The following is a 23116-nucleotide window of genomic DNA, read 5'->3' on the forward strand; positions in this document are numbered from 1 at the left end:
GAGGCAGGGTCCGAGACTGCCCAAAGCAATCAAGAGAATAGGTGACAAATTAACCCTATTCGCCTTTGAAACGGGATACGTGAACAGCAGAACAATGGGGCTTTTGTTTCTGAACAGTCTGATGTATGCTAAAGGGCTATAGTGTGGCATGATACATTTGATAGATAAGTGATAGCCAATCTTCTTTAATGATGGAGCAATCATAAGGAAAAGTACTTTGAAATCGGGCAAAACAGAACGTGATCAGAGTGAAAAAAAAACCTCCTTCAGGAATACTGAAATTGTGAACAGCGTGTGTGTTTTTTTTACTTAATTATACAACTTATTCTGATTAGATGGTTACTGAAAGCTCCAGAACGATCAGCTGGCTGTTTCAGATGATCACATGGAGTGAGTACATGACAGCTATAAGCAGTAACACTTAAATGGGTTTAAATAACATCATAAACCAGAAAGAAAATTAGATTGAATTGGCTTAATCCCATATGAACACAAGAGCCTGAGAAAAAGCTCAAATACTACCAAATATTGCTTATTTTTGAAGCATGTACACGGTGTTCCCTACTGCTACTCTGTTTGCAGCTTTCCTAGGAACTTTCAAGCGGTTATTGGATAAGCACATGGAGCACACCAGAATGATAAGGAGAGGGATAGCTTGATCTTGGGTTTGGACATTGCTTGGCACAACATTGAGGGCCGAAGGGCCTGTTCTGTGCTGTCCTGTTCTATGTTTCTATCAACTTCTGCACTAACTCTCCTGAGTCATCCAGCGTTCTGGGAATTGAGTCTTCCTGTGCAGCTTGAAAATTGGGATTTGAAGGAAGCGGATTTACCAACCCCTGAGCTTTGCGTGAATTTACACATGGAGGAACGTCATTTTTTTTCTGCTACTTTCACAGAGTCGCAGGGTTATTATGGCACAGAAGGAGGCCGTTTGGCCTGTCGAATCCATGCCAGCTCACTATAGAGTAATCCAATCTATCCCTCTGCTCTTCACTCAAAGCCCTGCAAGTTTACTTCCCTCGAGTGCCTATTTCAGCGTCACTAAATGTCTTGGCTTCTGCCACCCTTGTGGGCAGCAAGTTGTAAATCATTACTGTTCACTGTGTTGAAAAGTTCTTCCTTATCTGCTACGGCCCCAGATCTGATGGCCCTTCCATCTGACTGAACTTCTCGGTACGATGCCCTCTGGAACACAGCACTGGTTACCTGCTTGTTGCAGTCGTGGAGTGCTCACCGAGAGACCCCACAGGTATCTCCAGAATGACCCTGCAATGACCCTGATGCAAAAAAATGCTTGAGTACCTCGATCACCTTCAGGGCCACAGGGAATGAGTAGTCACCACATGTCGTAGCCTCAATGCCTCCTCCTGCATTCCACAGACGTCAGAAGCCACCTTGCCAATCAGCCACAGTCTCCAGAGACACTGATTCTCCAATATTTCCACAAAAAGTTAAGCCTTTGTCTATATTACCTTTGAGGCAGGTATTGCTTTTATCCAACATTAGATTGCCTTCTTGCTCCTATGGGTCTTCCTCCTCCTCGTCCACACTGGAGAAACCAGACTCTAAAGGCAGAACACTAAACTAACTCTGGAGACTTCATGGCACCGTGGCTCCGACCCCTGGTTTGCGTTGGTTGCAAAATGCTGCAGGGAACCTGGGGAGGCACTTGTCCACTGACAGCGCTCCACCACGTGGCCTGCCATCGCTGTCCAATCCGTCTCAACGTCCCAGCCTTTGACTCACTCAGCTTCTGTACACAGAAATAAATGCGTTTCAGCTACCACTCAGCAGCCACTGTGTTCACCTCCTTCGCACAAACGATTTGCTGATGCTCTGTGAAACTCGTGCACTCCATCGAAATATGCAAAATTGTGAGCCATTGTCCCGCATGACAGACTGAGCTGCGTGCCTGCCCAGTGCCAGTGGGCACAGTCTCGATACCATAACCCAACCGCCCCTGGGAAAACTAGCCAGCAGAGTAAAGTAGTCTCACAACACCAGGTTAAAGTCCAACAGGTTTATTTGGTAGCAAGAGCTTTCAGAGCATTGCCCCTTCATCGGGTGAGTGATGAAGGGGCAACACCGGTGGAGGGGAAGACATTGGGAAACTGTTCCAATCTGATCCCCCTCCCCATTGTTTTAACGGGCTTCCCACTCCATCACTGGTAAAGTTCCGCCTTACATGTAAGAGTGGCACCATGATAAGGTACAGTGTTGAATTCAATGATTTTGCTTCTTTCAGGGCAAACATAAGAAAAAAGAATGAACACAAAAGCAGCCAGAACGCTGTAGAAACAGTTAGATCTTAACTGACATACAGGAATCAAAACCTGGAGTTCTACAGCATGTGGTTGACTCTTAATGCTCTTTGAAGTCCTCGAGCAATCCACTCTGTACAGAAACAATTGTTAAAAGCTCACCACTTCCTTGCCAGAACCAGTAGGGATGAGCAATAAATGTAGTCTTTCTAACATGTCGGATTCTCTGGGGTATCATGCTCGTATCAGGTTTTAGCAATCTGATGATTAGAATCATAGAATCCCTATAGTGCAGTGCCTAGCCAATCAACCTAACCCACACGTCTCTACATTGTGGGAGGAAACCAGGGCGCTTGGAGGAAACCCATGCAGACAGAGGGAGAATGTGCAAACTCCACACAGTGACCTAATCCGGGAATTGAACCCAATTCCCTGGTATTGTGAGGCAGCAGTGTTAACCACTGTGCCACATTGTGGCCCCAAGAGGCACAAAACGGACACTTGAATATCCAAAGTGACAGAGGGATGTACATGTTGCACTGGCAAAGGCAGGAGAAAAAGGTACCAATGACTAGTGTAGGGCAGAAGCATTCAGGCTTTTGTGAAAGCGAATCAGAGGCCTAATTCCAGTTTAAAGCCCCAGTACTAACTTGGTTTGCCCTGAACACCTCGCTGGTAGCTTTCAGGAAAATTCAGGTCAACATGCAGCTTAATGAGCAGACTTAAGGAGTCCACCGGATGGCTGTTATAAAAGATGTGTGCTAATAATAATATGAGCAACATGGTGGCATAGTGGTTAACTCTGCTGCCTCACGGTGCCAGGGGCCAGAGTTCGATTCTGGCCTTGGGTGATTGCCTATGTGGAGTTTGCACATTCTCCCTGTGTCTGCGTGGGTTTCCTCCAGGTGCTCCAATTTCTTCCTACACTCCAGAGATGTGCAGATTAGGTGGATTGGCCATGCTAAATTGTGTCAGGGGGATTAACAGGGTGAATACATAGGTTTACAGGAATAGGGCCTGAGTGGAGTGGGATTGTTGTCAGTGCAGACTTGATAGCCCGAATTGTCTCTTTCTGCACAATAGGAATTCTATGATTCTATGAATAAGAATACACACTGGTGCATGGTGCCTAGAGGCGAAGGACTGCTCCACCTTGTACTGCCCAAGAAGCATCACTGGCTCCAAGTTGACCCTCTCCTGATTTGCCACATTTTAACTTGAACATTTGCCTCCCCCTTCAACTCTTTCAAATACCAGCTCCCTCCCGATCACCTCCTCCCATTCCGGGTCACACCTCCCTTCATCAGCTCTTCCAGTTATCTGTAAGGTCTATCCAATCTTCATCCCTTCTCAGAGTAACATCACACAGGGCCCAGTGCCAAAGCTGAAATCATCTTTGCCAAGAAACCTCCTGGCAAAGCCCAGCAAGCAACTGCAGCCCAATTCATGGCCTCCTTTAAATAGGCTTAAGACATAATATATGGTGCCTCTTGGGCCTACCTGCTCCAGTGAAAGAATCAATGGTTTGCATCGGCTGGCCAACACTAATGAATTTCTGGGACACAATTTCCACATGCATTAAATGTCTCAATAAATCCTAGAATTTTATGTGTGCTGAGAAACCTCAAGAACGACATAAAAATAGGATCTGTCGGGCTAGTGAGAATTCTTCACCATCATTACTAAAGCTGGGTGAATTTTTGTTCCATTGAACAAAGTAAACTCAGGAAGCTGTGTGAAGATGAAGGAGGTTTGCACTGCTACCTCACAGCGCCAGGGACCCGGGTTTAACTCCGACCTCGGGTCACTGTCTGTGTGGAGTTTCTCCCCGTGTCTGTGAGGGTTTCCTTCGGGTGCTCCGGTTTCCTCCTACAGTCCAAAGATGTGCAGGTCGGGTGGATTGGCGATACTAAATTGACCCTTTGTGTCAGGGGGATTAGCAGGATAAACGCATGGGGTTATGAGAATAGTGGGTAGGTGGGATTGTTGTCGGTGCAGGCCCGATGGGCTGAATGGCCTCCTTCATTCAGCTGTCAGAATTCTATGACTCTGAACAGGCAAAAAAGAGACAAAGGATGAAAGGTAAAAAATAGGGAGAAAAATAGGGAGAAGTCTACAATAAAGTGGGGGAGGAACATTTCAGTGTCATTTATCTATCTTTGTGGCCCATGCTACTTTTAACTTCTAGTGAGTTGTCTGAATTAGTGGGCTTCTTGGACACAAAGTGCAAAACTAAAAGGCTATTAGGATAGTTGCTAGCTCCCACCCAGGCACTGCACCATATTAATATCAGGTGAGAGGCAGGCACCATTTTTTGAAGAGACAATATGCTCTCTAATGTACTGATGGATGAGACTCTGTTATTTCAGTAAATCACTGACAGCCCAGGCTGCCACTCTGTTTCAAAGGCTGAAAAATGGCTGAAGGAACACAACGGCAAATAAGCAGCCTGAGTCTCAAAATGTTAACAGCAGAACTCCCCACTCTCCTGCCTTAAGGCACTGTATGTTGCTTTTTATCAACTATCAAAGGTTCCTATGACAAGCCAGACATATCAGGATTTTTAAAAATGAACTTATCCCCTCTCAGAGTTACTCAGCCAATGCACAGACACAATGAGCCCGAGGGGCCTTTTCTTGTGCTGTAAAACCTTTGCAAAAATAGACTTTATTCATGAAATATTTGAAGGAACACTGCAAGCATTTCAAAATGGCCGTCACACGAAGCACAATAATATTCAGGTTCATTACATAGATCACGTTGTGTTCTGAGATTCTTCAATGCAGTCAAAGAGATGTTGCAGATATTTCAAAATCATAGAAACCCAACAGTGCTAAAGGAGGCCATTCAGCCCACTGGGTCTGCACCGACAACAAACCCACGTCGGCCATATTCCCAGAACCCCACACATTTACCCTGCTAATTCCCTCTGAGCTACACATTCCAGGACACTAAGAGGCAATTTAGCATGGCCAACCAACCTAACCGCACATCGTTGGACTGTGGGAAGAAACCAGAACACCCAGACGGAACCCACACAAACATGGGGAGAATGTGCAAACTCCACACAGACAGTGATCCGAGGCCGGAATTTAACCTGGGTCCCAGGCACTGTGAGGTGGCAGTGCTAACCACTACACCACCCTGCCACCCAGGTCACTAAATGGTCATTATGAATGGCACAATGGTAATTAAATTCAGCCATTCTGAATTCAACGGTCATTGTTTTGGGCCAGACCTGCACCACGGACAGCAACACCGAGAGTGCCTCACACCTGATGACCAGGTTCTTACCTGCAATGGAGAGACAGCGCCAGTCCCACATGCCCAGTTTTTGTTATTATACCTACTTGCTCCTTCCAATTTCTAACACATGCACTGGTGCCTCCGAACCATATCCTTAGCACCATCAGACTGCCTGACCTTACCGTGAAGGAGACAAAGGGTCGGTCAAGTTCCAGTTCTCAAAGACTAATTTACCCCTGGCGTCCGAGGCCAGTTTGAACAGGTCGCAGATGTTGAATTGTCTGTGCAACAATAGCAGGTCTCAGCTAAAGATGGTGACATTGCCCATGTACAGAGGGTTTTGACCTGAGTGCCTCCACTGCCTGGGACAATCACTCCTCTTGTGCCATTCTTCCTGATGGGCTCAGCAAAGAGTTCTATAGAGCACACATACAGGGCGGGAGAGAGGGCAGCCACTCCTAACTCCAGTTTTAATTGGAAAGTGTGCCAACTGCCACCCACTGATTTACACAATGGTTAGCACTGCTGCCTGGCAATGCAGGGACCTGGGTTTCATTGCCGGCTTGGGTCACTGTCTGTGCAGAGTCTACATGTTCTCCCCATGCATGCGTGGTTTTCTTCTGGGTGCTCTGTTTCCTCCCACAGTCCAAAAGATGTGCTGTTATAAAATCATAGAATCTACAGAGCAGAAGGAGGCCATTTGGCCCATCAAGCCTGCACCGACAATAATCCCACCCAGGTCCCAACCCGGAACACCATATATTTGCAGTCCTAATCCCCCTGACACTAAAGGGCAATTTATCATGGCCAATCTCCCTAATCCGCACATCTTTTCTACTGTGAGAGGAAATGGGAGCACATGGAGGAAACCCACACAGACACAGGGACCACGTGCAAACTCCACGCAGTCACCCGAGGCCGGAATTGAACCAAGGTCCCTGGTGTTGTGAGGCACAGTGCTAACCACTATGCCACCCTGCTGCCCTTAGGAATATCAGCCACACTAAATTCTCCCTCAGTGTACCTGAACAGGTGCCGGAGTGTGGCGACTAAGGGATTTTCACAGTAACTTCATTGCAGTATTAACGTAAACCTATTTGTGACGCTAAGAAATAAATAAACTTGATGTTTGTGTCGAGCTGTCAGATCCAGGTGCAGACTCCCTCCCCATTTGGAGAGAACATCCATCATGTAGGTATGCAATATTCCAAAAAAGGCCTTCTCGTGGTCCAGGTTTATAAGGCAGGGATCCATATCCTATCCCTGCATAAAAAAAGCTCAGAGACAGAGCATTGTTCATAGGTTGGATAATAGTCAACATGTAACCAGTCTATCTCATCGTTGACTGCATTTGGGTCAGGACTACTTTTACATCACATCATGAGATTGTGCACAGACAAAGCAGCTAATTTATTAATTATTGCTCTGTAATCCATTCACTGTGAGAGTGTATCCAGCCTTGCCCTGTAATGATTGAGCTCTGCAAGAATGAGAGGGTTGATCACTTGGATCTGCATACCGTTAATAAAGATTAATTGGACAGTTTTGCTCAGGTATTTCTATTAGCATTACCCAAAGTAATTCTGGTGAATTCCAAAGGAAGTTGTTGATTGCCCCCGAAACTGCCACGCAGCAGAGAAAGAAAAACATTGTAAAGCACAAATTAAGGAAGAGAAATTGCTGGAAAAACCCAGTATGTAGTCTCTGTTTACAAGATGGTGAGTGGCATGGACAGAGTAGATAGTTTCCTAGGGTAGAAAAGTCAAGTACTAGGGGGTGTAGATTTAAGGTGTGTGGGGAAAAGTTTAGAGGAGATGTGCAAGGCAAGTTTTTTTACAAGAGGGCGGTGAATGTCTGGAATGTGTTGCCCGTGAAGGTGGTGGGAGCGGGTACAATAGTGGCATTTAAGGGCAACTAGTTGCCCAGGATATTGCCTGGTATGGAGGATCTTAGCTATGAGGAGAGATTGGGCAAACTGGGGTTGTTCTCCCTGGAAAGACGGAGGATGAGGGGCGACCTAATAGAGGTGTATAAAATTGTGAAGGGGATAGATAGAGTGAACAGTGGGAAGCTTTCTCCCAGGTCGGAGATGACAAACACAAGGGGGTCACAAGTTCAAGGTTAAGGGACAAGGTTCAACACAGATGTTAGGTGGACGTATTTTATACAGAGGGTGGCGGGGGCCTGGAATGCACTGCCAAGCAAGGCAGTTGAGGCGAACACGCTGGGATCATTTAAGACTTATCTAGAAAGCCACATGAACAGACTGGGAATAGAGGGATACAAACGAATGGTCTAGTTGGGTGCATGAACGGCACAGGCTTGGAGGGCTGGAGGGCCTGTTCCTGTGCTATACTGATCTTTGTTCTTAGACAAATACATGAATAGGATGGGAATGGAAGGAATTGGACTCCATCAGTGCGTATGATTTTACTTTAGGCCTGCTTCATAATTGGCAGAGGCTTGGAGGGCTGAAGGGCCTGTTCCTGTGCTGTCCTGTTCTTTATTCTTTGTTCTCTGTGAATGGTTCTCTTTGTTCTCTTGTTCTGATGAATGGTCACAATCTGAAAAGGTGACACCAGTTGGAATTTGATACCCTCGCCTGAGGAGGGTTTGGAGGTGGAGGGGTATTTAATCAGGTTGGAGGTTACAGAGTGGAGACCCTGACACCTTCCTGCCTCTGTGCCCATTAAGTCCGGGGTGGTAAACATTGTGGTCAGCAACTAATGCCCACTTAAAGTTTCTTAAGTTTTTTTTTTAGTCACAAGTAGGTTTACATTAACACTGCAATGAAGTTACTGTGAAAATCCCCTAGTCGCCACACTCCTGTGCCTGTTCGGGGAAATTGAGGGAGAATTTAGCATGGCCAATGCACATAATCAGCACATCTCTCGGACTGTGGGAGGAAAAGAAGGCGTATGGTATACTGGCCTTCATTAATCGGGGGATTGAGTTTAGGAGTCAGGAGGTAATGCTCCAACTTTATAAGACCCTTGTCAGACCCCACTTGGGAGTACTATGCGCAGTTCTGGTCACCTCACTACAGGAAGGATGTGGAAGCTATTAAGAGGGTGCAGAGGAGATTTACAAGGATGTTGCCTGGATTGGGAGGCATGCCTTATGAAGGTAGGTTGAGGGAGCTGGGACTCTTCTCCCTGGAGAGACGAAGGTTGAGAGGTGACCTGATAGAGGTTTATAAAATGTTGAGAGGCATAGATAGGGTGGATTCTTGGAGGCTATTTCCCAGGGCTGAAATGGTCGCTATGAGAGGACACAGGTTTAAGGTGCTGGGGAGCAAGTACAGAGGAGATGTCAGGGGTAAGTTTTTCACTCAGAGGGTGGTGAGTGAGTGGAATCGGCTGCCGTCGGCGGTGGTAGAGGCGAACTCGCTGGGGTCTTTTAAAAGACTTCTGGATGAGTACATGGGATCTAATGGGATTGGGAGTTACAGATAGTTCTATGGCCTGGTAGGTATGGATATGATCGGCACAACTTGTGGGCCGAAGGGCCTGTTTGTGCTGTAGTGTTCTATGTTCTATGTTCTATGAAATCGGAGCATCCGGAGGAAACCCACGTAGGCACAGGAGAACGCACAAATTCCACACAGACAAGCTGGGAATTGAATCAAGGTCCCTGGTGCTGTGAAGCAACAGTGCTGACCACTGTGCCACTGTGCTGCCCCATCACACTGCATCCCCTTTAAGGTCCTCATCTCTCTGCTACTGGTATTCAGCCAATAGCAGAAGGAACGGATGGGGTGGGAGTCCTTAGGGGTGTTTGGGACAGGTGGGGTGGGTAGGTGGGGGTAGGGCTGTTTGGAGGAGGTAGGGAGAGTGGGGAGGACACAGTTGCCTTGTGCTTAATCTAAAAAGCAATGGGAGCAATATAGGGATTTCTTGTTACTTATTCGGTGGCTCTCTGGCAGGCAAGATCTCTGTCACCTTGATTGAATTCCCCTCACTGTTTTTCTCTCTCCACAGACACTGCCATGCCCTCTGAGTACTTTTTCTGTTTTAGCTTCAGATTTCCAACATCCACAGTATTTTACTTCCTTGTGAAAATGAAACCGGGCAGAGCACTTGATATAGACACCAGATTCAGAGACTATAAAGATGAACCTTTAGTAGCCCAGTCGACCCTGCATAATTCTCCTCAAATGTGTTTGGGGTCTTTATAAGTTTGGGAGAGCTGTCCACGCTGAACTATTAACATTACATCATCATACTCAGGTAAACCAGACCTATCATGCAAGATCCCAGACATCTCCATCACTGGGTATATGTTCATGGCATGTGAGGATCTTTTCCGAGGTCAGCACTCAAACCCGTGAAAACTGTACGCTGTTGTTCGGTGATCCCTCATACCAAAGTATAAGGTCAAGTGCACCATCTTATCGATCGTGCACGCCACGTTCCTGCTGCAGCAAGATCAGAGAATTTGGCACCCAGCCAAATCTCCATTCACTGCAGAGGGATAGGAAAAATCACACTGGCGTGAATGGTGGTAATATTTCGGCACAAAGCTTTGCAATCCTGCTGCATCCAGTTGTGAATCCTGATGGGCAATTAACGACGGCGGTTGTCTCGGTGAACATCTCCATCCTTGATCAAGCAGACCCCAGCAAGTCAGAGCAAAGAGAAACCTGAAACAACTGCAATGCTCTTCAGCCGTAAGTGCCAAGCAGATGACCCACTGGGGCCTTAGGTCCCCACCGTCACCAAAGGCAGTCTTCAGCCAATTCAATACACTCGATGTGACATCAAGGAACAGCTGAAAGTGTTGAATACAGCAAAGGCAATGGCTCCTGACAACATCTTGGCTGTAATGTGGAAGGCTTATGCTCCAGCACTAACTGCACCTCCAGCCAAGATATTCAGTACAGATAAAATAATGCATCCACTCGAGAATGTGGAAAGCTGCCCAGGCATGGTCTGTCCTCAAAAAGCAGGACATAGTCATTCCAGCCAATTTCCACTCATCTCCTTCCAATAATCAGCAAAGTGAGAGAAGGTGTTGCTGACAGTTAAAGAAACAGCAATTACTCACCAGTTAATAGGCTCACTCATGCGCAGTTTGGATTCTGCCAGATCACTTGGCTTCAGATCTCGTTGCAGCCTTGAGTCCAAATACGTACAAAAGAGCTGAACTCAAAGTGAGGTGAGAGTGACTGTCTTTGACATCCAAAGCAGCATTTGGCCCAATGTATTGGCAAGGGGCCCTAACAAAATTGAAGTCAATAGGAATCAGGGACAGAACTCTCCACTGGTTGGAGTCATACCGAGCACAAAGGAAATTGGTCATACTAACTGAAGGTCAATCAACACAGCCCAAGACATCATTGTAATCATTCCTCAGGGTAGCGTCCTAGACTCAGCCATCTTCAGCTGGCTTCATCAATGACCTACCCTCCAACATATGGCCAAAGTGAGAATGTTGGCTGTAGCTTGCATTATGTTCAGTTTTATTTATAACTACTCAGATTATGAAGCATCCAAGCCCACATGTAGCATGCCCTGGAGGACATGTAGGCTGAGGCTGACCAGCAGCAAGTAATATTCATGTCACACAAGTGATAAGCAATGACCATCTTGAACAAGAGAAAATCTAACCTTCTCCCCTTGACATTCAACAGGGATGAAAAACTTTGGTTATGAGGATAGATTGAAGAGGCTGGGACTGTCTCCTTCCAGAGAAGAAAGCTAAGAGGACATTTGATAGAGATCTTCAAATCATGATGGAACTAGACAGAGTAGATAGGGAGAAACTGTTCCCAATCATAAATGGATCAAGAATAAGAGGGCACAGATTTTACAAGTGGTTTGAATAAGAAGCAAGTGTGACGTGAGGAGAAAATTTCTCACAATGAATGATTCGGGTCTGGAATGCACTGCCTGAAAATGTGGTGGAAGGCAGGTTTAATGATTACTTGAATAGAAATAATGTTCAGGGGTACAGGGATGCCTTCTTGGACAGCAGGTGTGGACACGATGGGCCAAATCGCCTCCTTGTGCACCGTAACAATTCCGTGATTCGGTGGATACCATATAGTTGTTTGGTAGTGGTGAATTTGAGTGTTCCTGAAAAAAGAGACATGCTATCAAAGCTTTTCATCTTGTACTCATCAGGACAGCTTACCAGTAGTCACCAACAGTAAAGGGAAACAATTTATACTGCATAATAATAGAGAGCCATTTGGTTGGCAAGTGAATTCTGATTGGTGGCAGTGTTGGCATAGAGATTGCACTATAGAGGAAACCTGCCCAGTTTAAGTCTGAACAAAGCTGGGCAGTGATCTGCTCTATGCTGCATTCTCCATGGTATTGCCTCCATAAATCAGAGCTGACTCTCTCTTCTTATTTGGTAAAAAATGTTGTTCCCCTTTACTGTTGGTAATTTCTTATACACTGTTCCAATGAGTGCAAGACAAAAAGCTTTGAGAGCTTGTCTCTTTTCTCTGTGTTATCATAATTAAATCCATCACCATTAACATCCTGGTGGGTATTATTGATCGGAAACTTAAATGGACCAGCCGCACAATTATTGCATAAATAGAGTAAGTCAGATCCTAGAACTTCAACTTTGACAAAAGGGTCATCTGGACTTGAAATATCAGCTTTTTTCTCTCCTTACAGACGTTACCAGACCTGCTGAGATTTTCCAACATTTTCTCTTTTGGGGTTTTGGAAACTCTGTGGTGAGTAACTAACCCCTGACTCCCTAAAGTCTGTCTATCACCTACAAGGCACAAGTCAGGAGGGTAGCAGGATACTCATCACTTGGATGAGTATAGTTTCAACACCATTCAAGAAGCTTGACACCATCCAGGTAAGGCCGCTTGCATTCTCCCAAGAAACATTCACATCTTCCACCAGCAGTGCAAAGTGGCTGCAGTATCTACCAATTACAACATGTATGGCAGCAAACTCACCAAAGTTTCTCCATCAGCACCTTCTAGACTCATGATCTCTGGCATCCAGAAGTACAAGAGCAACAGCTGCAAATCTCCCTCCAAGCCACACACAGTCTTGACTTGGAAGAATATTGCCATTCCTTCATGGTTCCAAATCTGCTTCTATCCGTATTGTAAAGATCTGGGAGATGCACATCAGGACCCCATAGAGGTTCAGGCATGCACACATGCATTGAAAATGTCCAGAAGGTTTAAACTTCTAATGGGGTGATTACTCTTCCCTGAGACTTCCTGTGAATGTCTCCCAATATCAGTAACAGAGACCTTGGAATTTACCCAGATGCTTACCCAGGAAATATTATGCCGATGAATACTTGTTCTAACTCAGAGATTAGTCCGTGTAAGCTAATTGAGCACCTCAACCAGCTCCCTCAACCCTCTTGGTTGACTGACTCCAATCCTCTTGATCCGATGCAACTCCCGCTCCCAACCACCATCACCCCTCTCAACCTGACCCAACATCCATCTGACCTGATTCTCTCTTCCAGCGCCCCCTCAACATAATCCAACACTATCTTCCACCGCCACCACAAATTGCTCACCAACCTACTGTCCAGTCACTCACCCTCTCACTTTTCCTCTTACTCAATCAAATACTCATCCACTGACTAATCCTCTGAAGGACTATAGAACTTAAGAAACTTCTCTGAATATTACTGCTAATGTCATGAAAATGGAGACATGTCTTTGACTTGATTAGATTTATTATTGTCACATGTATTGCTATAAAGTGAAAGTATTGTGCACTATACAGGCAAAGTATACAGTTCATAGAGAAGGAAATGAGAGAGTGCAGAATGTAGTGTTACAGTCATAGCTAGGATGTAGAGAAAGCTCAACTTAGTGCGAGGTAGGTCCATTCAAGAGTCTGACAGCAGCAGGAAAGGAGCTGTTCTTGAATCGGTTGGTATGTGACCTCAGACTTTTGTATCTTTTTCCCAACGGAAAAAGGTGGAAGAGAGAACGTCCGGGGTGTGTGGGTTCTTTAATTATGCTGGCTGCTTTTTCGAGGCAGCAGCAAGTGTAGACAGAGTCAATGGGTAAGAGGCTGGTTTGCGTGATGGACTGGGCTCTGTTCATGACCCTTGGTAGTTTCTTGCAGTCTTGGATACAGCAGGAGCCACACCAAGCTGTGATACAAGCAGCAAGAATGTCTGCTCTTCGTCTGTTTGTCCCGCGCGGGCTGATCTTCCATGAGGAGTGCTGGGCTGACCCATGGCTGCTGCAGCCAGGATCAGAAGTCCTGGCTGAAAATTCACAATATGGTTGGGTTGCAGAAATCTTCGTGGGCAGTGACAATACTTGTGGCACTGACGCCAACTGAATGTTCTGGGCCACCGTCGCTGGCTCAAAATCCTAGTACTCCTCTCCCCCCCCCGCCCCCCTCCCCACCCCCCCGCCCCCCCCCCCCCCCCCGCCCTTATGGCCATCTGGGAGTACCTTCACCATACACACAACAGCAGCTCATCACCATCTTCTCAAAGGACAATGGGCAAAATATACCAGCCTTGCCAGCAACGTCCACATCCTGTGAATGAACAAAAACTGACTTTTGTGTTGTAGAGTTGGCTGCAGAATATCTTGCAATAAGTGCTGACTGCATGTGGTGGTTTGTTTAAAATTAATTTACAGAATATGGGCATTTTTAGTTAAGCCAGCGATTATTGCCCATCTCTAAATGCTCTTGAGAAGTGATCTTGAGCTGCCTTCTTGAACCGCTGAAGTCCATGGACTTCCCGTGGTACACTCATGATGATATTAGGGAGGGAGTTCCAGGATTTTGACCAGCAATAGTGAAGGAACAGCGATAAATTTCCAAGTCAGGGTGGAGAATGGCTTGGAGGGGAACTCCCAGTGGGTAGTGTTCCCATGTGTCTGTTGCCCTTGTCTTTCTAGAGGTAGTGGTCGTGGCTTTGGAAGTTGCCACATAACCAGGGTGTGGTCCTGCACTACATTTTGTAGATGGTACATACTGCCACCACTGTTCATTGGTGGTGGAGAAAGTGAACATTTGTAGATGGCGTGACAATCAAGTGGGCTGTTTTGTTCTGGATGGTATCGAGTTCTTCAGTGTTGGAGCTACATAAGATCATAAGAAATAGGAGCAGGAGTAGGCCATCTAGCCCCTCGAGCCTGTCCCCCCATTCAATAAGATCATGGCTAATCTGTCGTGTCTCAGTTCCACATTCCCGCCCTCTCCCCATAACCCTTAATTCCCTTGCCTATCAAAAACCCATCAACCCGCATCTTAAATATATTTAGCGAGGCAGCCTCCACCACTTCAACGGGCAGAGAATTCCAGAGATTCACCACCCTTTGAGTGAAGAAGTTCCTCCTCAACTCCGATGAGCTGCCACTCATCGAGGCAAGTTTTTGGCGTGTTGTAGGCCTTCTCCTTTGTTTTTCCCTCCTTTATCCCAAATCTGAACTTGTTCGTAAAGTGTTACATCTCTAACATCTTCCAGCTCTGCTACACATCACAAACCTGAAACGTTAACTATCTCTCTGTCTCCACAGATACTGCCAGAGCTGCCGAGATGCATCCAGCATCTCATGCCATGCATTTCCAAAATCCCAGTATTCTAGTCTATTTACTTGTGTCACAAGTAGGCTTATATTAATACTGCACTGTGAAAATTCCTTGGTTGCCACACTCTGGTACCTGTTCGGGTACACTGAGGGAGAATTTAGCACGGCCAATGCACCTAATTGGCACGTCTTTCAGACTGTGGGAGGAAACCAGAGCACCCGAAGGAAACCCACCCAGAAACAGGGAGAACCATGCGGACTCTGCACAGACGGTGACCCAAGCCGGGAATCAAACACAAGTCCCTGGCGCTGTGAAGCAGCAATGCTAACCACTGTGCATATTCCAGGATATAGACAATAAAAAAAACAACATAAATTACTGAGAGCACAAACATGCAGAAGCGGCGGGACTGAAGAGAAATGCACTTCTGCCTCTCACAGAAAGCTGACAGCTGCTTCATTATGTTTGGTGTGATTGGCACTAAAATCAGCTGCCGGGGATGATTTTACGCTTGGATCAAGAATTATGAATGGGAATTGAAAACGGCACATTCAGAATTCCAAGCTTGGATTAAATTCACACTTGGATCGCCTTTGGTTATCCAGAATGGAACAGCAGCCCTAATAGGTTATTTTCCGCGGGCCCTGCTTTTTATGCACATGTTGTTAGGATATTCTCAGCTTTTTTTTTGTTTGCATTTACGTCTCCAGCCTTGTTTTAAGGCAGTGGAAGATGTGTTTTTTTTTTATTTTGCAAACAGCAGCATTGACTGCTAAAGGAAAAATAGCTTTTGTTCATTTGTTTCCAAATCGCACGATTTGGTTTGAAGACACCTGCTGTCATTCAGGCTGTGAAAGATAATCGGAACGGTATTATCTATCCACTCCTATAATTTTCATACTGATAGCTTTTTGTTTGAGATGTCTTGCATCTGTGATCGTGGAGCAGCCAATGCACTGTTTGCAGCATCATCCTTTCTTACCTGTGGGCAGAGGCTATCGATCTGTGTTGCCGCCATGCGAACCAACTTCACGCCTTCCTCGTTATTCGAAATGGAGCACGCCAGGTTTGCAACCTGTAATTTAGATAGCAAATGAGAAAGTGCATTACAAAATTTGACACTCTCCTAATGTTCATCATCTGTGGGGAAATCAAGTGCAAGTCTAAAGGACCATTATCCACATTATAAATGAACAGTTCTGGGCCTCAATTGCATCCGAGCCATAAACAACTCAGTGTTTGGAAGACGGTTGCTTAAAAAGTACAAATCGCCTTGCTCATTGATATTGGTTTCATTGGCTTATGTTCTCATTGATATTGGTTTGCTTTCAGCATTCTTGAAGGAATGCAAACATATCTTCATAGAATCCCTGTAGAGCAGAAGGAGGCCATTCAGCCCATTGAGTCTGCACTGACCACAATCCTACCCAGGCCCTGTACACATAACCCCATGCATTTACCCTAGCTCATTCCCTTGACACGAAGGGGCAATTTAGCGCGGCCAATCTACCTAATCGACACATCTTTGGATTGTGGGAGGAAGCCAGAGCACCCAGAGGAAACACACGCAGATATGGGGAGAATGTGCAAACTCCACCCTGACCCAAGCCGGGAATCGAACCTGGGTCCCTGGCACTGCTAACCACTGTGCCACCGTGCCACCCTTATGGCTAACTGAGTTAAATGCATCATGCAAAGATGTGCAGAGCCAAATAGATCTAAAAGATTTGATCTCTGGTCCTTTGCATAAGCTGTTCTCAGCTGGAGCTTCAGTTTGGTCAGCAGACTTGGCCTCATCCTTTGTTTACAAGGGCGAGAAGTTTGCCAGTATTTTCATTCCAGGTCGCTGTCCAATATCCTCTTTGGGAAATTTCTCTGACAATTGGATGAGGCGAGGATGATGCCATCCTTTGTAAGAATGTAACCAATGATAAATTTGTATTGGATGTAATGTGACTAATGGAAACAAGATGGAAGGGTCAGCTGACCCGATAAAACATGGAACCAATCACAGAGTGATGTAATAGTCAGCTGACCAACTGATTCACTATAAATAAAGAACTATGCAAAATTGTGGGAAGCTTGGAGTGGCCCAGGGCGAGGCCCTAAGTTTGGAGTAATGATGTTTCTTTATTAAACCCTTTCTTTGATTCATAAATTGGAGCAAGTTTTGTTGTTGTTTCATTTGCTGCATTTTGAAGAGTTCCTTCTGAAGAAACATCCTTTCCTTCTTCCAAATATTCTGCAGAGATTGAGGTCCTGTTTTGAAATCAGTCCCTCTTTGCGGAAAGCAAATCTGGGTGGTCTGGAGGAATTAAAATGAAGCAGAGTTCTTTTAAAATGATGTAATCAGGGCCCAATGTGCCATTTTATTCTGAGGCGAGCAATGCTGGCTTATCCCCACCAGGCCAAATCTGTTGGAAACAGGACCCAAGGATAGAGGCAAGTGTAAATTTGTTATCGTCTAACTAGGTTCCCACGTAGACCAGAAAGACTTGGAAGGCTTCTCTGGTTCCCACAAGGTAATATTGGCCAACACCCACACCATCTCACCCAACTTACCCACTGAGTACCACTCCTTCTCATCCCCAGTGGTGGAATTTTAGTGGTTTGGCAGTCACTCTGACTGCCTCCTGCTGCTGCCCACTCTGCTGAGTTCACACAGGGAAGTAAAGGTCTGGGCTCAAAGGTCAAGACTCACACATGAAGTTAAAATTTATTTATTAGTGTCACAAATAGGCTTACGTTAACACTGCAATCAAGTTACAGTGAAACTCCCCTAGTCACCATACTCCAGCATCTGTTTGGATACACTGAGGGAGAATTCAACATGGCCAATGCACCAAACCAGCATGTCTTTCAGACTGTGGGAGGAAACCAGAGTAGCCAGAGGAAACCCACGTAGACATGAAGAGAGCCTGGAGACTCCACGCGGACAGTGACCCGAGCCAGGAATCGAACCCAGGTCCCTAGCACTGTGAGGCAGCAGTGCTAACCACTGTGCTACCATGCTGCCAAGTGAGCTATCAGAGCAACACCAGTACCTGTGGAGCCTTATACCACTGGGAATCCCCATTGGCATCAGCAATGTTTATTTAGCAGCCTTGATCGATCAGTAATGCCAAGGTACTTCAGAAAAGCGGCAAAGAGAATACAGCCATCCAGGATGAGCTTGGGGAGATAACCAAGAGTAAAATGGGAGAGAAGATTTTTAGATGGGGAAGAGAGATGGAGCAAAAAAAAGGGAATGAAACAGACAAATTCTATCAGCAGGGATTCATGCCTTTGTAACTTATGGTTAAGCAGGAGAAGAATAGTATAGCAGCAAGATGTTGGAGCCAGAAGTTTGCACTGTGAAAAGCTAAAGAGATTCCCCAGGAGAACATTGGAGATATTGTGCCTGGAGGTAGTTAAAAAAGATGGATGAGAATTTCTGTTATGATGGAGAGGGTTGGGAATGGAAGCAGGCAAGGTGGGAATGGATGAGGAGTAGGATGCAACATTTGAAGAGGGCACCAAACCTCTTGGGGAAGCCATGGCATAGTGGTAAAGTCACTGGACTAGTAATCCTAAACCTAGGCTAATGATCTGGGAATAGGGGGTTCAAGTCCCACTGTAGCTGTTGGTAGAATTTAAATTAATTTAAACTTAGCGATGCTGGTCATGAAGTATCATTGATTGTCTTAAGACAATTGCCCTTTAGGGAAGAAAATCTGCCACCCTTACATCATCTAGCTTACATGTGACTCCAGATCCACAGCAATGTGTTTCACTCTTAACTGTCCTCTGAAATTGCCGAGCAATGTCACTCAGTTCAAGGGCACTTAGGGATGGGCAACAAACACTGATCTTGCCCTCACTCCTGTATCTTATGAAAGGATAAAAATAAAAGCAGGGAGCAAACATTAAATGAGAGTTTTTTTTCAGGGAATTAGCATGAGCTGATCAAGTTTAGATTTTGTTAGATTTGACCATCTCATCATATAATGAATAAATTGGCTTTCAAAATGTTTTCAATAATTTGATTTTTATCTTGCGGTTATAAAGAGTCCTTTCTCAGCAGATGACTTTTTTTTAGGGTGGGGGAGGGGAGAAGGAAGAAAAGTGCTGCTGGCCTGATATATCGATACCATACGAGCTTCAATAGAATGATTTTAATGATCAAAAGTATTTATAAAATATATTTTTCAAAAGTACAAAGTGAGGGGAAGTGGTGTGGTGTTGGTGGATATATTGGAAAAAAGAATCCCCCTCAGCTTCTGGCCTGCTGCAATTCTATTACACAGCTAAGGAACAAGCAAGTTATTCCACCTGAATAAAGTCCCAGGTAATGTAGCAGGTACTGAGCTGCCTGGGAGACAGGTTCGTTTCATGAGTATCAACTTTAAAACCCTCCCCAAAAGCTGCGGAACGCTCATTTGGAACTGAAAGCACACAAAATCATCTGTTCGCTGTTCGCAGCTTGTAACTTCTTTTCCCCCCCAACTGCAACACTGAAAGAACCTCAAACAGAATCCTACACGAGAAATATCACATCGGCCAGGACAGCTGGGAATGTTGGTGCTCATTTAAATCGCTCCGTGACTCCATGTTTCACGATTTCCCTCCCCTTGGCCAAGAAACATTCCTCACCTTGAGGTAAACAATCTCCCTTTTCAAAAATAAAGCGTGATTAATTTCTGAGACATTGTTTTGAACCAGTGGCCTGTTTGAGGCTTTCTCTGTGCATTCTTTTGTTAATTCTCTCACAAGGCACTGGCTTCTAGAATCTGCTTGATAGAACAGCACGGTGGTTCTGCTGCTCGCTTCACACTTTGATGCTCACAGACTGAAGTGCCGGTGGAGGCAATGTGCCAACTGGCTGCCTTACACGTTTTTGTCGCTCCTTTTGTCCTGGTGCCTTGTTGATGTGGCAGCTGATCAGGGAAACAGCACTGGTAGCAAAACAGTGGGGAAGTTCGCTTCCCAACCGGTGTCTGAACATTGTTAGATACATTTTTGGGGCAGGGCCAGGAATTGAGGAGTTATATGTCTCACTAATGTTTTTCCAAGGAATGACAAAGGGTTACCCTCAGGAATGTGCTGTATGGAGTGAATGACATAATTCTGCACACAGTAATAGTGACTGTATTTTAACATGGCATTGCTTTGGGACTTTAAATCATGAAAGACTTAACATGAATGCAAATCTTTATGTTGTCCTTTTTTTTCACCTGTGGTTTCCTTCCATAGGTCAGCTCATGACACCACTCAAGGGACTGTATGCAGCGGCAGACAGACTAGTGGGGAAGCAATGACATAGTGGCATTGCCACTGGAGTCCCAGGGCATCCAGGTTCAAATCCCACCACAGCAGATGAAATTTGAATTCAATAAAAGTCTGGAGTTAAAAGTGTAGTGATGACCATGAAACCATTGTCATAAAAACCCATTTGGTTCATTAATACCCTTTAGGGAAGGAAATCTGCCATCTTTATTGGTTTGGCCTACATGTGCCTCCAGATGATTCCACAGCAATGTAAGTAGTCTCACAACACCAGGTTAAAGTCCAACAGATTTATTTGGTAGCATGAGCTTTTAGAGCACTGCCCCTTCATCAGGTGAGTGCAGGATTCGTTTCACAGACAGGGCATATATAGACACAAACTCAATTACAAGATAATGGTTGGAATGCGAGTCTTTGCAGGTAATCAAGTCTTTACAGGTGCAGACAATATGAGCGGAGTGAGGGTCAAACACAGGTTAAAGAGGTGTGAATAGTCTCCAGCCAGGACAGTTAGTGAAACTGAGCAAGCCCAGGCAAGTTAAGGGTATTACAGATAGTGCAACATGAACCCAAGATCCCGTTTGAGGCCATCCTCATGTGTGAGGAACTTGGCTTTCAGCTTCTGCTCGGCAATTCTGTATTGTTGTGTGTCTTGAAGGCCGCCTTGGAGAATGCTTACCCGAATATCAGAGGCTGAATGCCCTTGACTGCTTGAAAGGGAACACTACTGCCTGGTGATTGTCGAAAAATGTGGTTGACTCTTAATTCCCCCGGAAATGGTAACTCAGTTGTAGGGCAATTAGGGATGGATCCTGCCAGTGATCCCATGATCTTCTCATGAATAAATTAATCAATCTCCCTTGAGTGTGCACAGTCAAACAATTCCAAATCTTGACCAATGTATTGTAAGATCCCTTACGCTATTTTGGTTGAACCAATTAGTTGCTGTAGCTGCTACTGTTCCAGTTTGAACATAAGAACATTAGGACATAAGAAATAGGAGCAGGAGTAGGCCATCTAGCCCTTCGAGCCTGCCCCGCCATTCAATAAGATCATGGCTGATCTGTCGTGGCTCAGTTCCACTTTCCCGCCCTCTCCCCATAACCCTTAATCCCCTTGCTTATCAAAAACCCATCAACCCACGTCTTAAAAATACTTAGCGAAGCAGCCTCCATCACTTCAACGGGCAGAGAATTCCAGAGATTCACCACCCTTTGAGTGAAGAAGTTCCTCCTCAACTCCGTTCTAAACCGCCCACTACTCTAAACGCCTCTACCATTTCTTTCAGACCCTTGGATGCATTCCATCCAGTCCTGGGGACTTGTCCACAATCAGTCCCTCCAGTCTGTCGAGCACCGCCTCTCTAGTAACGATAATGTCATTGAGACCCTCCAGTCCTACCATCTTTCTAAACCACCCCCCCCCTTATCTTGAGGCTATGCCCCCTAGTCCCACTGTCCTTTCTGAGCGGGAAGAGTCTCTCCACCTCTATCCTATCCATCCCATTCATCATCTAAAATGTCTCAATGAGATCTCCCCTCATTCTTCTAAACTCTAACAAGTACAAGCGTAGTTTATTCAGCCTCTCCTCATAGCACAACCACCTCAACTCCGGCATCAGCCTAGTAAACTTCCTCTGCACTCCCTCCAAGGCCAAAATATCCTTGCATAAGTGCGGGGAGAGGGCGGGAAAGTGGAACTGAGCCACGACAGATCAGCCAGGACTTACCATCTTTCCATCACTAACACCTGGCAAATTATTCACGTCCTCCTCCGTGAAGACCGAAACAAAAAAAAGTTATTCAAGGCCTAGAACAAAGAACAAAGAACAACCCAGCACGGGAAACAGGCCCTTCGGCCCAACGAGCCCGCGCCGCCGCATCGCCCTACACCTATCCTACCCTGCATGTCTACGAATGGGACCCTACTCAGTCAGATTCAGGGAAGAAATAGTGTCAATTTGGTGGAAACCAATTAGCCTAAGAGCACATCTTTGGGGTGTGGGAGGAAACCGGAGCGCCCGGAGGAAACCCACGCAACCACAGGGAGAATGCGCAAACTCCCACAGACACAGGCCCAAATCCATGTATCTGCACAGCTAGCAGTGCTAGTCACTGAGCTGTTGTGGAGCCCGTCTATCGGTCCAGGATCAAGCACACACACCGACATGAAGTACTAGGCCACTCCTGGACTTCCAAGAGCAGCCCACGCACAACCCGCCGTGTGCATGCCCCTCGCTTGACACGAGGTGGACCTCCACCTGTGGAATAAAGACAAAACATATTAGTTATACAGCCTGCCCTTCCGGTGTCTCCCGAGGTTTACCCTATTTAATAGCCCCTACCATATCCCTCCATTCCCGTTTCACTCATATGCCTATCTAACTGCATCTTAAACGAGTCCAACGTGCCTGCCTCCACCACCCTACTCGGTAGCGCATTCCAGACCCCCACAACTCTCTGTGTAAAGAACCTTCCTCTTACCTCCAAATTATACCTCCCCCCCCTCACCCTTAATTGATGACCTCTTGTGTTCGTACCCAGTCTAGGGAGCAGTCTCTCACTATTAACTCTATCTATTCCCTTCAGTATCTTATATACCTCTATCATGTCCCCTCTCAATCTCCTTCTTTCCAAGGAGAATAGCCCCAGTCTCTTCAGTCTCTCCTCGTAACCCAGTCCCCCCATGCCAGGCAACATCCTGGTAAACCTCCTCTGCACCCTTTCCAGAGACTCCACGTCCTTCCGGTAATAAGGTGACCAGAACTGGACGCAGTACTCCAAATGCGGTCTAACCAACGTTCTGTATAACTGAAGCATTAGACGGCAGCTTTTATACTCT

The 23116-nt window shown here is 45.8% G+C and overlaps 1 protein-coding gene across 2 annotated transcripts in view; it reads right to left on the minus strand.

Annotated features, from left to right (window-relative positions):
• The window catches only part of ctnna2 (catenin (cadherin-associated protein), alpha 2), a 1308817-nt gene that overhangs the window by 313533 nt on the left and 972168 nt on the right, over nt 1-23116 (minus strand). For both annotated transcript variants that reach the window (XM_080195424.1, XM_080195512.1), the window contains one exon: nt 15993-16085. In XM_080195424.1, coding sequence (XP_080051550.1) covers nt 15993-16085 — 93 coding nt within the window. The remainder of the gene's footprint in view (nt 1-15992; nt 16086-23116) is intronic.

Source organism: Carcharhinus amblyrhynchos, chromosome 1, assembly GCF_965287045.1.
Source record: "Carcharhinus amblyrhynchos chromosome 1, sCarAmb.v2.hapA, whole genome shotgun sequence".
NCBI classification, from domain to species: domain Eukaryota; kingdom Metazoa; phylum Chordata; class Chondrichthyes; order Carcharhiniformes; family Carcharhinidae; genus Carcharhinus; species Carcharhinus amblyrhynchos.